This window comes from Oncorhynchus gorbuscha, linkage group LG17 (genome assembly GCF_021184085.1).
Source record: "Oncorhynchus gorbuscha isolate QuinsamMale2020 ecotype Even-year linkage group LG17, OgorEven_v1.0, whole genome shotgun sequence".
Lineage (NCBI taxonomy): Eukaryota > Metazoa > Chordata > Actinopteri > Salmoniformes > Salmonidae > Oncorhynchus > Oncorhynchus gorbuscha.
Window position 1 is genome coordinate 7,081,510 of NC_060189.1, and position 17,036 is coordinate 7,098,545.

General features: G+C 43.6%; 1 protein-coding gene across 1 annotated transcript; it reads right to left on the reverse strand.

Annotated features, from left to right (window-relative positions):
* Positions 1 to 217: 217 nt before the first annotated feature.
* rdh14a (retinol dehydrogenase 14a) lies at positions 218 to 5,756 on the reverse strand. The gene is made up of 2 exons (XM_046308950.1): positions 5,012 to 5,756; positions 218 to 1,250 (listed from the first exon to the last, which is right to left on the reverse strand). Exons 1-2 carry the CDS (start codon positions 5,249 to 5,251, stop codon positions 633 to 635), a joined length of 858 nt encoding a protein of 285 aa, XP_046164906.1. The 5' UTR covers positions 5,252 to 5,756; the 3' UTR covers positions 218 to 632.
* Positions 5,757 to 17,036: the final 11,280 nt, after the last annotated feature.

Here is a 17,036-nt window from a genome sequence, read left to right on the forward strand (position 1 = left end):
ATAACTACTGTCTATACTGTCTATACACACCATCCTATATAACTACTGTCTATACTGTCTATACACACCATCCTATATAACTACTGTCCATACTGTCTATACACACCATCCTATATAACTACTGTCCATACGGTCTACACACACCATCCTATATAACTACTGTCCATACTGTCTACACACACCATCCTATATAACTACTGTCCATACTGTCTATACACACCATCCTATATAACTACTGTCTATACACACCATCCTATATAACTACTGCTGTACACACCTTTTCTATTCATATACTGTCTATACACATCATTATACAGACTGACCAGGTGAAAGCTATGATCCCATATTAAAGTCACTTACACCATATCTCCCTTCACTTAGACTTGAATATAATTGCCGGCATGGTATAACAACATACCAGTGAAAAAGCCAGTGTCAAGGCAATATAATCACAATGCATAGCAACAGGCATCCAGGGCACAGTTCTCTGCAGTACGAAGTAACAAAAACCTCTCTTCTCTTTGCATTCACACTGCCCTTGCCTTTTGCTAGTTCACTTCACCTTTTTTGAGAGGTCCAAAAGTCCTCTCTTTGCGTTCAAATTGGAGGGAGTGAAAGGTTGACGTTCTTTATCACATGGTTATGCCCACCATGACTTCACTAATATCCCAAAGTTTCCTGGCCACCTCTTGGTCCGTAGCCTTGGGCAGAAGTTTCTGCTCCTGGCAGTCCGCAAAGCACTTCCCCTGGACCTCCTTCACGTCGGGCGAGCAGGCCAGGTAGACCGAGGTCTGCGCCCCCTCCTCTGGGCTCTTGAAGAAGGCCCTGGATGCCAGCTCCCACAGGGGCTTGGCCAGGAGGGGGATATTGACATGCCTGCCCAGGTTAGTCCTCACTATCCCCGGGGTCAATGCATTGACCGCCACCCCCGTCCCCTCGAGGCGGCGGGCCAACTCGCAGGTGAAGAGGAGGTTGGCTAGCTTGCTTCGGCCATAGGCAAAGGCCTTGTCATAGCGCCGTTCGCTATCCAGGTCGTCAAAGTCGATCTCGCCGTACTTGTAGAGTTTGGAGGAGACCACAACCACGCGGCTGGGCGCAGAGCGCTTCAGGAGGTCCAGGAGGAGGTGGGTGAGGAGGAAGTGGCCGAGGTGGTTCACCCCGAACTGCATCTCGAAGCCATCCTCCGTCCTGGTATAAGGGCACTGGTAGATCCCTGCATTGTTGATCAGCACGTCAATCCTGGGCTCTTCCTGTTGGAAAACATACAAATAAAAATAAGATTGGTTACAAGCTTTAATAATGCTCCACGTTGCTGTAATGTCGTGTTTATAGATGGGTCGATGTTTTATTCCAGTGATTCCCAACCTGGGGTGCTAGGACCCTGGGGGTACTTGGCCTATCCACAAGGGGTATTTGAAAAGGGTCATGAGACCATAGGCTGTACATATTAAAATGTACTTCAGAGGTATTCAGTTGGTTGTACAGTAACCGAAAAAGTTTGGGAACAACTGCTTTATTTAATAGGTACAGTTAAAGAAAGTTAGCTATTTATGACATGAGTGCATGTGCATTAAGTCCCAGATTTGACAAATGACAAAACTCTTCCAAAAGGTTTATTTGGCTGTCCCTATAGGAGAACCCTTCTTGCATTTTTGGGTCCTCTCTGTGGAAAGGTTTTTACATGGAGCCAAATGGTTTCTACTTTGAACCAAAAAATGTTTTATTCACCTAAGGGAACAACTTTAGTTTCTAGATAGCACTTTATTTTTTTCCCCAAGAGTGTAAAGTAGACTCTAGTGTGTAAAGACCAGTGTGATGCAAATGTTATTGTACAGTGAAATGGTACCTGTTATGCCTCTTTCTTCTACATTTACATTACATTTAAGTCATTTAGCAGACGCTCTTATTTCTCTCTGCAATAGTTGCAGAGCTTGCTAGCTGTTTAACCCCTTACTCTTTGGGCAAACAAGATAGCTTGTAGCTATTAAAAATGTCACCTAGTCAGAACATAAAATGTTTCATCTGGCTAATAGGTGTTATTAGGTAGGTAACGTTAAGAATAGCATAGATCATTTTTCAGACTAAGCTAACATATGGAATTGTTTTAAGATGGTCATAGATCATTTAGGCTACCACTTTACGTATATAAAATAAAATATTTAAAAAAATTGATAAAATTTAGAAATGTGTATTTTACTGCTATAGCTCATAGAAATGCATTGAATAACAAACACATTCATAAATGGCAACAAAGACAGTTAAAAAAGGAGCACGTTGGTGTCCAGCCCAAAGTGATCATGACACTCACCTGTCTCAATCAATGAGAGAAGATGTGTACGCCGCCATCTTGTCTATTTCACATTGGTGGACGACACAACCATAGTAGGCCTGATTACCAACAATGATGAGACAGCCTACAGGGAGGAGGTGAGGGCCCTGGAGGAGTGGTGCCAGGACAATAACCTTCAACAAAACGAAGGAGCTGATAGTGGACTTCAGGAAAAAAGCAGAGTGAGCACGCCTCTATCCACATTGACGGGACGGCAGCGGAGAAGGTGGAAAGCTTCAAGTTCCTACACATCACTGACGATCTGAAATGGTCCACCCACACAGACAGTGTGGTGAAGGCGGCGCAACAGCGCCTCTTCAACCTCAGGAGGCTGAAGAAATTTGGCTTGGCACCCCAAGACCCTCACAAATATTTACAGATTGACCTACAGCACACGAGGTAACAGGGAGGCCAAAAAGATCATCAAGGACATCAACCACCCGAGCCTGTTCACCCCGCTATCATCCAGAAGACTAGAGCAATACAGGTGCCTCAAAGCTTGGACGAGAGACTGAAAAACAGATCCTATCTCAAGGCTATCAGACTTAAATAGCCATCTCCAGCCAGCTACCACCCGGTTACTCAACCCTGCACCTTCGAGGCTGCTGCCGTATATACATGGAATCACTGGCACTTTTTAATAATGGAACACAAGCCACTTTAAATAACATTTACATACTGCTTTACTCATTTTATATGTATATACTGTATTCTATTCTACTGTATTTTATGCCACTCTGACATTGCTCGTTCTAATATTGATATATTTCTTAATTCCATTATTTTACCTTTAGATTTGTGTGTATTGTTGTGAAATGTAGACATTACTGCACTGTTGGAGCTAGGAACACAAGCATGTCACTAAACACGCAATAACATCTGCTAAATACAGTACCAGTCAAATGTTGTACATTGTGGAATAATAGTGAAGACCTCAAAACTATGAAATAACAAATATGAAATCATGTAGTAACCAAAAAAAAGTGTTAAAAAACAAATCTACATATATTTTAGATTTTCAAAGGTCACCCTTTGCCTTGATGACAGCTTTGCACACTCTTGGCATACTCTCAACCAGCTTCACCTGGAATGCTTTTCCAACAGTCTTGAAGGGAGTTCCCACATATGCTGAGCACTTGTTGGCTGCTTTTCCTTCACTCTGCGGTCCAACTCATCCCAAACGGTTGAGGTCGGTTGATTGTGGAGGCCAGGTCATCTGATGCAGCACTCCATCACTCTCCTTCTTGGTCAAATAGCCCTTACACAGCCTGGAGGTGTGTTGGGTCATTGTCCTGTTTAAAAACAAATGATAGTCCCACTAAGCCAAAACCAGAGGGGATGGCGTACTGCTGCAGAATGCTGTGGTAGACATGCTGGTTAAGTGCCTTGAATTCTAAATAAATCACTTAGTGTCACCAGCAAAGCACCCCCACACCACCTCCTCTATGCTTCACGGTGGGCACCATACATGCAGGGATCATCCGTTCACCTACTCTGAGTCTCACAAAGAAACAGCGGATGGAACCAAACATCTCAAATTTGGACTCATCAGACCAAAAGGACAGATTTCTACCGATCTAATGTCCATTGCTTGTGTTTCTTGGCCCAAGCAAGTCTTCTTCTTATCGGCGACCTTTAGTAGTGGTTTCTTTGAAGCAATTCGACCATGAAGGCCTGATTCACGCAGTCTCTTCTGAACAGTTGATGTTGAGATGTGTCTGTCTGTTACTTGGAACTATGAAGCATTTATTTGGGCTGGAATTTCTGAGGCTGGTAACTGTAATGAACTTATCCCCTGCAGGAGAAGGAACTCAGGGTCTTCCTTTCCTGTGGCAGTCCTCATGAGAGCCAGTTTCATCATAGTGTTTGATGGTTTTTGCAACTGTACTTGAACAAACTTCTCAAGTTCTTGAAATGTTCTGCATTGACTGACCCTCATGTCTTAAAGTAACGATGAACTGTATTTTATCTTTGTTTATTTGAGCTGTTCTTGCCATAATATGAACTTGCTCTTTACCAAATAGGGCTATCGTCTGTATACCACCCCTCCCTTGTCACAACACAACTAATTGGCTCAAACGCATTAAGAAGGAAATAAATTCCACAAATTAACTTCTAACAATGCACACCTGTTAATTGAAATGCATTCCAGGTGACTACCTCGTGAAGCTGGTTGAGAGAATGCCAAGAGTGTGCAAAGCTGTCATCGAGGCAAAGGGTGGCTACTTTTCAAAGTGAACCCCCTTGCAAAATAGAATGGACGTTTATTAGACGTGTTGTCTTCCAAGTCTGGAATTTAGGAACTTTCGCCAACTAAAGGTTGGTCGAAAATGATCTGTGCCGCGCTTAACTTTACTTACCTAATAACGCCTATCAGCCAGCTGCAACAATAATGGTCTGACTAGGTGACATTTGTAATAGCTAGTTAGCTAACAGCTTTGATTTGTTTACATGTAGCTGGCAGCTTTTGGTCTAAGAGCAAAATAATTTGCGCAAGAAAAGCAGAGCCATATAACGTTACTTAACTAGCTACAGTGCTATAACGTTACAGCAAGCTATCTAAATATGCAGTATCAATCCTGGCTGGTTAGCTAGCTAAATGACTAACTACGTATGCTATGCTAAAAACAGTGAACTAACTTGACCAGATGTCATCTCACACGTCTGAATTGATAAGAGTACCTTGATGATGTCTTCGCAGAAACTGTGCACGGATTTCAGTGATGCGAGGTCCAGGCACTTGATGAGGAGTTCTCCCGAATCTGGACCAGTCTCCAGTCGAATCTCCTGTGCTGCTTCCTCAGTCCTCTTCATGTCCCTGCAAGCCATGATCACCCGACCCCCGCGCCTTAGTAGTTCAACTGTTGTGGCTTTGCCTATGCCACTGTTGGCACCAGTCACTATTATAGTTTTTCCACGCATAATTTGGAAGGATACAGTCAAATACAGTACAGTATAAAGATTGGCTAAAAGTGCTTCTCCAATAAAAAATAAAAAAACCTGATCACACGTGTACAGGCGACGTTGACAAGTTCAGCTCAAAGCGTAGAAGCACGTCATCGGGTCAAACAGTCTTCTATTCATCCCATGTGCAGGCCGTCAAAATCAAAGCCCCTACTTCGATATACAGTTGTTTTTCTGACTATAATTGTTTTTTAACTTGTCAGTTTGTCACTTTCACGAGGTTGGAGTAATAACATGTTAAAAGACATTGGCTCCAAACTAGGTTGTGCCTTTAGCTTTCGAGAAAATTAATTAAGGAAGCATTTTCACACTTCTCACATTGACTTCTCAAACCCTAAATCCCCTGCCTGGTCTGTTAAGAAAGCGTTCCAGGAAATATCGCGACGTTGTTATACAGTTCCTATTCGATGACTGCAATGTCTACCTTTATCACGAAGAGAAGAGGAACTAACCTCTGTGGAAGTCCATAACAACTGGACTAAGCACTACATTACCCAGAATGCGAAGCAAACGTCAAGCGGTGGTGCACGAAAGGTCCCTCTTTCAAAATAAAAGTCAGCAATCAATTCAATTTATTTAATAATAATAATAATATATGCCATTTAGCAGACGCTTTTATCCATATTTGTCACATAAACGTGTTTAGCAGATGTTATTGAGGGTGTAGCGAAATACTTGTGTGTCTAGCTCCAACAGTGCAGTAATATCTAACAAGCAATATCTAAAACATTTCTCAACAATACACACAAATCTGAAGTAAAGGAATTAAGAATATATAAATATTTGGATGAGCAATGTCAGAGGGCATAGACTAAGATACAGTAGCATAGGATAGAATACAGTATATACATATGAGATGAGTAATGCAAAATATGTAAACATTAGTAAAGTGACCAGTGTCCCATTATTAAAGTGGCCAGTGATTTCAAGGGCAGCAGTCTCTGTGTTAGTAATGGCTATTTAACAGTCTGATGGCCTTGAGATCTAAGCTGTTTTTCACTCTCTCGGTCCCAGCTTTGATGCACCTGTACTGACCCCACCTTCTGGATGATAGTGGGGTGAACAGGCAGTGGCTTGAGTGGTTGATTGTCCTTGATGATATTTTTGACCTTCCTGTGACATTGGTTGCTGTAGGTGTCCTGGTAGTTTGACACCAGTGATGTGTTAGGCAGACCGCACCACCCTCTGGAGAGCCCTGTGGTTGCGAAGGTGCAGTTGCTGTACCAGGTGGTGAGACAGCCTGACAGGATACTCTCAATTGTGCCTCTGTAAATGTTTGTGAGGGTTTTAGGTGCCAAGCCAAAGAGGCTCTGTGTGGAACATTTCTGTTTGTCAGTGATGTGTACACCAAGGAACTTGAAGCTTTCCACCTGGGGGGAGGTTTGGCTTTCTCTGCTGTTTCCTGAAGTCCACGATCAGCTGCTTTGTTTTGTTGACGTTGGGTGAGAGGTTATTTTCCTTGCACCACACTCCCAGGGCCCTCGCCTCCTCCCTGTAGGGTGTATCCTCATTGTTGGTAACAAGGCCTACTACTGTGGTGTTGTCTGCAAACTTGATGATTGAGGCGTGCATGGCCACGCAGTCATGGGTGAATAGGGAGTACAGGAGGGGGCTGAGCACGTATCCTTGTGGGGCCCCAGTGTTGAGGATCAGCAAAGTGGTGGTGTTAGTTCCTACCTTCACCACCTGGGGCAGCCCGTCAGGAAGTCCAGGACCCAGTTGCACAGGGTGGGGATCAGACCCAGGGCTTGGAGCTTAATGATGAGCTTGGAGGGTGCTATGGTGTTAATAACCTTTTAAATCTAGGGGGCAGAATTTTCACTTTTGGATAAATAGCATGCCCAATTTCAACTTCCTGCCACTCATGCCAAGAATATAAGATATGCATATTATTCATAGATTTTGATAGAAAACACTCTGAAATTTCTAAAACTGTTTGAATCATGTCTGTGAGTATATCACATAACTTATGTAGCAGGCAAAACCCAGAGGACTAACTGTTCAATTTTTTATTTTTTTTTCCCCCCTCTCTGTTCACTATATTGTCTTTGTCATTGGATATTTAATAGGAACCCATTTTCAGTTCCTTCCGCTTCCACACGATGTCGCCAGTCTTTGGATTATGGTTGAGGTTATTCCTTTGTTCTATGAAGAAGTAGGCCAACTCGGAACTGGGGACACTTTTGTGAGTTGCGCAAGACGTGAACAGCAGTGCTGGTTTGTTTTCGTTCCTGTATTAAATACAGATTGTCCCATCTACAATTTGATCAATTATTAACGTTTAAAAATACCTAACGTTGTATTACAAAGGTAGTTTGAAATATTTATACAAAAATACAAAAGTTTATAGGCAACTTTTGAAATATTTTGTAGGGACGTTGTAAGCTGTCTTTTTCTGGATCAAACGCACTTTATAAATGGACATTTTCGATATATATGGACGGAATTAATTGAACAAAAGGACCAATTGTGATGTTTATTGGACATATTGGAGTGCCAACAAAAGAAGCTCGTCAAAGGTAATGCGTATTTTATATTTTATTTCAGCGTTTTGTGTAGCGCCTGCTATGCTAGCTCATTTGTTTACTGCTGGTGCAGGTGGGTGCAGGCTATCAGATAATAGCTTCTTATGCTTTCGCCTGAAAAGCATTTTTAAAATCTGACATGTTGGCTGGATTCACAACGAGTGTAGCTTTAATTGAGTATCTTACATGTGTGATTTAATGAAAGTTGGAATTTTATAGCATTTTATTTTAATCTTGCGCTCTGCATTTCCTCTGGCAATTGGCCAGTTGAGACTGATTGTCTGTGGATCTATTGGGGCGGTAAACAAATTGAAGTGGGTCTAGAGTGTCAGGTAAGGTAGAGGTGATCCTTGACTAGTCTCTCAAAGCACTTCATGATGACAGAAGTGAGTGAGTGCTAAGGGGCGATAGTAATTTAGTTCAGATACCTTTTGGTTTCTGCTGTGGGGACAGCAGACTGGGATAGGGAGAGATTGAATATGTGCATAACACTCCAGCCAGCTGGTCTGCGCAAGCTCTGAGGACGCAGCTAGGGATGAGTGGACGCGAGTGGACGAGGCTAGGGATGAGTGTGCAAAGCTGTCATCAAGGCAAATGGAGGCTACTTTGAAGAATCTCTAATATAAAATATATTTTAATTTGTTTAATACTTTTTTTGGTTACTACATGATTCCATATGTGTTTCTTTTGTCATAGTTTTGATGTCTTCACTATTATTCTACAATGTAGAAAATAGTAAAAATAAAGAAAAACCCGCTCCCCGCAGATGACTGTTCAGAGTCATCAATAAGTTAAATGTATTTATAAAGCACTTTTTACAAGTACATATACAGACAGCCCAGCTTGAAACCTGAAAGAGCAGCAATGCAGATGTAGAAGCATGGTAGATAGGAAAAACTCCCTAGTAAGGTAGGTACCTAGGAAGAAACAAAGAAAGGAACCAGGCTCTGAGGTCAGGCCAGTCCTCTTCTGGCTGTGCCTGATTATAAGAGTACATGACCATTAAGGCCAGATTGTTCTTCAAGATGTTCAAATGCTCATAGATGACCAGCAGGGTCAAATAATAATCACATTAGTTATAGAGGGTGACACAGGTCAGCACCTCAGGAGTAAATGTCAGTTTTCTTTTCATACCGGAGCATTCAGAGGTCGAGACAGCAGGGGCGGTAGAGAGAGAGAGAGAGGGTAGAAATGTGGCGAGAGAGGGTCCAAATTTACCCCTGGAATGGGCGAACCAGGCAGGATATATCCCCACCCACTTTGCAATGTTCAGAAGATGGAGAAAGCTGAAATATTTTTTATATGCTTGTCCAAAGATCAGAGTCTAGAGAAATGCAGAGGTTCTTCACAGTTTTACTTGGGACGACTGTGCAGCCATTGAGATTAATTGTCAGATTGGATAGCATATCTCTTTTTTTCTTGGGACCTAGAAATTGCATCTCTGTTTGGCCGATTTTAAAAGTACAACTTTTGCCGCAATCTACTTTCTTGTGTCTGAAACACAGGCTTCCAGGGTAGGCTATTTTGGGGGTTCACCATGTTTCATTGAAATGTACAGCTGTGTGTCGTCTGCATAGTGAAAGTTGACATTGTATTTCCCAATTACATCACCAAGAGGTAGCATATATAGTGAAAACAATTGTGATGCTAGAACGGAACCTTGAGAAACACAAACTTACCATTGATTTGTCAAAGACAAACCTTCCACAGAGACTAACTGATATTTTTCCGACAGATAAGATCTAAACTAGGTGAGAACTTGTCTGCATTAATCAATTAGGGTTTCCAATCTCTTCAAAAGAATGTGGGGATCAATGGTGTCGAAAGCAGCAGTAAGGTCTAGGAGCACGAGGACAGACGCAGAGCCTTGGACTGACGCCATTAAAAGGTAATTTACCACCTTCACGAGTGCAGTCTTAGTACTATGATGGGGGCTAAAACCAGACTGGAGCATTATGGATACATCATTTGTTTTCAGGAAGGCAGTGAGATGCTGAGCAACAGCTTTTTCTAAAATGTTTGAGAGGAATGGGAGATTCGATATACTCTGTTCGTTTTTGACATTTTCTGGATCAAGGTTTGGCTTTTTCAAGAGAGGCTTTATTACCTCAATTTTAAGTGAGTTTGGTACACATCCGGTGGATAGGGAGACATTTATTATGTTCAACATAGGAGGGCCAAGTGCAGGAAGTAGCTCTTTCAATAGTTTTGCAGGTTTACTCACCACCAGTCCTGGCAACTCATCATGATAAACACTTGGAAACCCTCCATACGCACAACTGTGTCTCATCATGAGGCACACCTGATTACTCCCCCTTTATCTAGCACTCCCTAGCGTCACTTTTCAGGAAGTATTGGTTCAGTTTTCATGTCCAGACACGTTGCTTGTTTTGTACTATCCATGTTCGTTATTATTAAACTCACCATCTGTACCTGCTTCCTGACTCCCTGCGAAAGGTTCCTGACACAGGATGTAAGGTTGCCAACTTCGAAATCATAAGGGAAGGACAGCGGCCACAGATACAGGTACCCCCAGCGACGGTGCAGAAAGATCAGGCTCCAGGGCGGCCAAACTATTTGTTTGTATCCACTCCGGGCCTCTTGTTGGAAGTGTAGACTGCTTTACGGGAGGCTGCTGTCTTTGGCTTCCACAGCTCATGACATGCGACTATCGTTGATTGTCATACTCCTCTTGCTGTGCTTCTTTCGACTCAGCTATCAGATGGGGTAGGAGAGGCAGGCGAACGAACTCTGGGCCAGACCGGCCAGTCGTATAACAAAAGACGACAAGACGGGGAGGCATCCAACATGCACGAACACCGTCCAGCCACCGGTGTAGAAAAGGTAAACATTCCACTCTGCATCTCTTACGTAGGCTGGCTACCGGTGTGATCAAGGAAGCCCACCTCAAGCCTATAATTGCCTCATTGGCATGCTGAGTAATCCAGTTACTCAGCATAGGTACAGCTAGTGTCATAGGTACAGCTCCTACAGTGTTGGAAACATTCATTTACTTCTCCAGAAAGAGGGCTCCCTTGGAAAACTCATCTGGGACTAACTTCATTAGCTTAATGGCTAATGTTAGCAGATTAGCTAGGTTAGTGGCTCTTTCAAGCTGGCTTTAACCTGTTAGTTAACTTCTTGGTTGCAGTATTTTCACGTCCAGATGAAATGCATGGCCAAATTCAACTGCCTGCTACTCATCCCCAGAAGATAAGATATGCATATTATTAGTAGATTCGGATTGCAAACACGCTGAAGTTTCTAAAACTGTTTGAATCATGTCTGTGAGTATAACAGAACTTATTTCGCAGGCGAAACCCCGAGGACAAACCATTCAGATTTCTTTCTTTTTTTGAGGTCACTCTCTTTTCAATGTGTTTTCAGTGGGAATCCAGATTTCTAAGGGACCTTCTTGCAGTTCCTATCGCTTCCACTGGATGCCAACAGTCTTTAGAAATTGGTTGAGGTTTTTCCTTTGTGTAATGAAGAAGTACGGCCATCTTGAACGAGGATCATTTGAGGTGTACTGTTAGATAGAGGCGCGTGGCCAGAAAGCTAGCTACAGTTTGTTTTCTTCCTGTATTGAACACAGATCATCCCGTCTTCAATTTTATCGATTATTTACGTAAAAAAATACCTAAAGTTGTATTACAAAAGTAGTTTGAAATGTTTTGGCAAAGTTTACAGGTAACTTTTGAGATATTTTGTAGTCACGTTGAGCAAGTTGGAACCAGTGTTTTTCTGGATCAAACACGCCAAATAAATTGACATTTTGGATATATATCGACGGAATTAATTGAACAAAAGGACCATTTGTGATGTTTATGGGACATATTGGAAGGGTGAGTAGGGTTCCTATGAGAGGTTCAGGGCGGTCTTCGACCATCCTTGAGAGGGGAGGTAAGCAACTTTTTCAACTCCAGCAGGGTGGTCAGACCACTGAGGAATACGCCCTCATCTTTCGGACTGTGGCAGCATCCAGCGGATGGAATGAGCCGGCTCTCCGTGGTCTATTCCACATTGGACTATGCGAGGAGGTCCAGACGGTGTTGGCATGTCAAGATTACAACTTATCCTTGGACACTCTCGTCTCGCTGGCCATCCATCTGGATAACCTTTTTCGGGAGCGCCGATGTCCACCGCGCCACTCGCCTCCCTCATTTAGCTCTCCTGAGGCAGAGCCTGAACCTATGGAGGTGGGGGCCATGTATCTCTCAATGGCTGGCTCTCGAATAGGAACCTTCCGCTCTGCCTACCCTGCCGGAAGCTGAGCCCCCCGGTTTGTAGGGCCCTTCAAGGTCCTCCGGAGGGTCAATGAGGTAACATGTAGACTACAGCTCCCCACTAATTACCGGATCTCACCCTCTTCATGTTTCCCCTCTTCAGGCCAGTGGTTCCTGGTCCCCTGGCTGAAGCTGTCCCCCATCATACCCCTCTCCTGGACATCGAGGGAAGCCCTGCCACCAGATCCCTCCTGGACTCCCAACATTGTGGGGGTCGGCTCCAGTACCTGATGGACTTGGAGGGGTATGGTCCAGAGGAGCGGTGTTGGGTTCCATTCTAGATCCCAACAACATCTGAGATTTCCACCTTTGCAGACCGCCCCCCGCCGGCCCCTCTACCCCACTCCAGGGCTCAACGTCGGCAGTTTACTAACCACCGGTCCTGGCAACCCATCATGATGCACACCTGGCAACCCAATATGATGCACACCTGGCAACCCATCATGATGCACACCTGGCAACCCATCATGATGCACACCTGGCAACCCATCATGATGCACACCTGGCAAACAATCGTGATGCACACCTGGCAACCCATCATGATGCACACCTGGCAACCCATCATGATGCACACCTGGCAACCCTCATGAAGCACACCTGCACCTCATCATGAGGCACACATCACTCTTCAGTCAGTATTGGTTCAGTTTTCATGTCCAGATGCTTGTCTTGTTTTGTACTCTGCATGTTCATTATTAAACTCACCATCTGCATCCGCTTCCTGACTCCTTGCATCTACGTTACAGAAGGTTACAGAAGGTTTAGAGTGTCAATGTGTCGAGATGCAGGATTAAGATAAACTTGAGCGTCTCCATTGATCCGAGGTCCTGGCATTTCTATGCAGCTTCAGGACAACTGAGTTTTGGAGAAATCCGTATTTTCAAAGAGGAGTCCATTTGTTTTCTAATGATCATGATATTTCCGTCGAAGTTCATGAAGTCATCACCGCTGGAGTGAAGGTCACCCTCACTTGGGGAATGTTGCATTTTAGTTAGCTTTGCAACAGTATCAACAAATATTTAGATTCTCCTCATTCAGGTTGGAAAGGTGGGCTGATAAAGCAGCAATGAGAGCTATTGCACAAGCCTTTAGCAAGGAAAGAAGAGATTAAACCTCTTACATGGTATGAAATAAGGCCTTATTCAAAACAATGTTTATGGAATTAAACTCAATTTACATTAAAAGGATGCAGACTTTAAAAACAGTAATGTTACTTTTGTATATATAGTGTACTGCATGTAAACTCAGCAAAAAAATAATAAGTCCTCTCACTGTCAACTGCGTTTATTTTCAGCAAACATAACATGTGTAAATATTTGTATGAACATCAGATTCAACTGAGACATAAACTAAACAAGTTCCACAGACATGTGACTAACAGAAATTGAATAATGTGTCCCTGAACAAAGGGGGGGGGGGGGGGGGGGGGGGGGGGGTCAAAAGTAACAGTCAGTATCTGGTATGGCCACCAGCTGCATTAAGTACTGCAGTGCATCTCCTCCTCATGGACAGCACAATATTTAACAGTTCTTGCTGTGAGATGTTACCTCACTATTCCACCTCGGCATCTGCAAGTTCACGGACATTTCTGGGGGGGAATGGCCCTAGCCCTCACCCTCCGATCCAACAGGTCCCAGACGTGCTCAATGGGGTTGACATCCGGGCTCTTCTCTGGCCATGGCAGAACACTGACATTCCTGTCTTGCAGGAAATCACGCACAGAACGAGCAGTATGGCTGGTGGCATTGTCATGCTGGAGGGTAATGTCAGGATGAGCCTGCAGGAAGTGTACCACATGAGGGAGGAGGATGTCTTCCCTGTAACGCACAGCGTTGACAACAAACTCAGTCCGATGATGCTGTGACACACTGCCGCAGACCATGACAGACCCTCCACCTCCAAATCGATCCCGCCCCAGAGTACAGGCCTCGATGTAACGCTCATTCATTCGATGATAAACCGAATCCGACCATCACCCCTGGTGAGACAAAACCGCCTCGTCAGTGAAGAGCACTTTTTGCCAGTCCTGTCTGGTCCAGCGACGGTGGGTTTGTGCCCATAGGCTACGTTGTTGCCGAATTATGTCTGGTGAGGATCTGCCTTACAACAGGCCTACAAGGCCTCAGTCCAGCCTCTCTCAGCCTATTGTGGACAGTCTGAGCACTGATGGAGGGATTGTGCGTTCCTGGTGTAACTCTGGCAGTTGTTGTTGCCATCCTGTACCTGCCCCGCAGGTGTGATGTTCGTATGTACCGATCCTGTGCAGGTGTTGCTACACATCGTCTGCCACTGCGAGGATGATCAGCTGTCCATCCTGTCTCCCTGTAGCGCTGTCTTAAGAGTCTCACAGTACGGACATGGCAATTTATTGCCCTGGCCACATCTACAGTCCTCATGCCTCCTTACAGCATGCCTAAGGCATGTTCATGTCGATGAGCAGGTGTTTTGGTGTTTTTCAGAGTCAGTGGAAAGGCCTCTTTAGTGTCCTAAGTTTTCATAACTGTGACCTTAATTGCCTAACATCTGTAAACTGTTAGTGTCCTAATGACCGTTCCACGGGTGCATGCTCATTAATTGTTTATGGTTCATTGAACAAGCATGGGAAGCAGTGTTTATACCCTTTACAATGAAGTTATTTGGATTTTTACGAACAAGGTCCTGAAAAGGGGACGTTTCTTTTTCTGCTGAGTTTATGTGGACACTGCATCAAATTAGTAGATTCGGAAATTTCACCCAAACCCTTTGCTGACAGGTGCATTGGAAACGTCTAGGAGGAACAACGGCTCAGCCATGAAGTCGTAGGCCACACAGGCTCACCGAACAGGACCACTGAGTGCTGAAGCACGCAGTAGTGAGTGAAAATCATCTGTCCTCGGTTTTGCAACACTCACTTCTGATCTGCACAAGAACTGCTCATTGGAAGCTTCATGAAATGGGTTTCCATGACCGATCACCTGCATACAATCCTAAGGTCACCATGCGCAATGCCAAGCGTCGGCTGGAGTGTTGTAAAGCTCGCCGCAATTGGACCCTGGAGTAGTGGAAATGCGTTCTCTGGAGTGACTAATCATGTGTGAATATACTGTCAATGATTGGCTGAAGCAAGACCCTCTATGTTAGGACCACTGACATGCCCCAATTGCTTCACAACACTTATCGTATACACAAAACACATCAGGGCACTGTGTTTACACAAAACACATCAGGGCACTGTGTTTACACAAAACACTTCAGGGCACTGTGTTTACACAAAACACATCAGGACACTGTGTTTACACAAAACACATCAGGGAACTTTGTTTACACAAAACACATCAGGGCACTGTGTTTCCACAAAACACATCAGGGCACTGTGTTTACACAAAACACATCAGGACACTGTGTTTACACAAAACACATCAGGGAACTTTGTTTACACAAAACACATCAGGGCACTGTGTTTCCACAAAACACATCAGGGCACTGTGTTTACACAAAACACATCAGGACACTGTGTTTACACAAAACACATCAGGGAACTTTGTTTACACAAAACACATCAGGGCACTGTGTTTCCACAAAACACATCAGGGCACTGTGTTTCCACAAAACACACCAGGGCACTGTGTTTACATAAAACACATCAGGGCACTGTGTTTACACAAAACACAACACATTAGTCTTCAGAAATCACGACCTCACAGAAAATCCAGGGAGAAAGTGCACCTACGGAGAACTATGGAGAACTGCATCTGTTCTATGGACTTAATAATAACTATGCTTGGCATTATGTAACGTTGCATACTAAAACAAGTGAGAATGTTTAGAATTGTTGATGAACCTGACAAACCAGTCCTGTTTACATGTATTTAATAACATTCTGCTAAGAAAACTACTCAACTACTCAACTGCCACACATTTACAGTTCAAGTGACAGTATTGGACATGGTACCCATTATTAAAAAAAAAAATCACAGATGAAAGACAGACCCGATAGATACCTTCACAAAAGGAAATGCCACTCCAGGCATTAGGGGCTGGTCTTCATGCTGTTGCTGGTGCTCAACATCTCCAGTCCCTCGTCCTCTTTCAGTTTTCTTTCCTTTACCATATTAAATCATATACAGGATGAAACTGCTTCGGTTCGGTCTGCAGGTATTTTAAATTGTGAATACTAGCATACAAGCAAAGGAGTTAAAATGTCACTTGTGTGGAATGACCTAGTTTGATTGCCTCATACTGTGATGTGAACACAAATAAACTACTCGCAGGTTGAGGCTCTTTGGTTGTTTTTAAATCTGTCAAAGAAAGCTTTTTTCCCACTGTCCAGTCTTTCACCCTGTCAGTGTCATAAGCCGCCTCTATCTCTGAATTCTTGTCGTTGCTAATTTCCCTCATACCGCAGGCTGATGGATGAATACAACAAGTGTCAGTCGTTGCTGCCAGGGAAAAGCCAGGCAAGGTGCCCTAGAGCTATTCAATTCACTGAGGTGCTCTGAAGGTGTCCCAGAAGACTAAAACTAATTGTATGCAAATACTTGTAAGAAAATGAACACTGTATAACAACATGAAAAAAAGTTTTAAATTAATAAAAATACGTTATTGAAAAATAATTGTTATTATATAATAACTTCATTATAGTAATGTTAACATTATGTTAACATATAAAATACTATTACAATTTGTGGTTCGGTTTCAGTTTATCTAAATAGTTTGCTTTGCATGATAAGAACCACATTTTCTTGGTCAGTCAATGAATGTTAAAAAATAATCTAAGAAAATGAACCGGTATCCCCTGAACACAAAGGAGGTTGGTAGCACCTTAATTGGGGAGGACGGGCTCGTGTTAATGGCTGGAGCGGAATCAGTATGGAATATATCAAACACAAGCCAGTCCATTCGCTCCAACTGCAGTTGGCCCTAACCCTCTCTGTGGAAGGCAGCTGTAGCCTC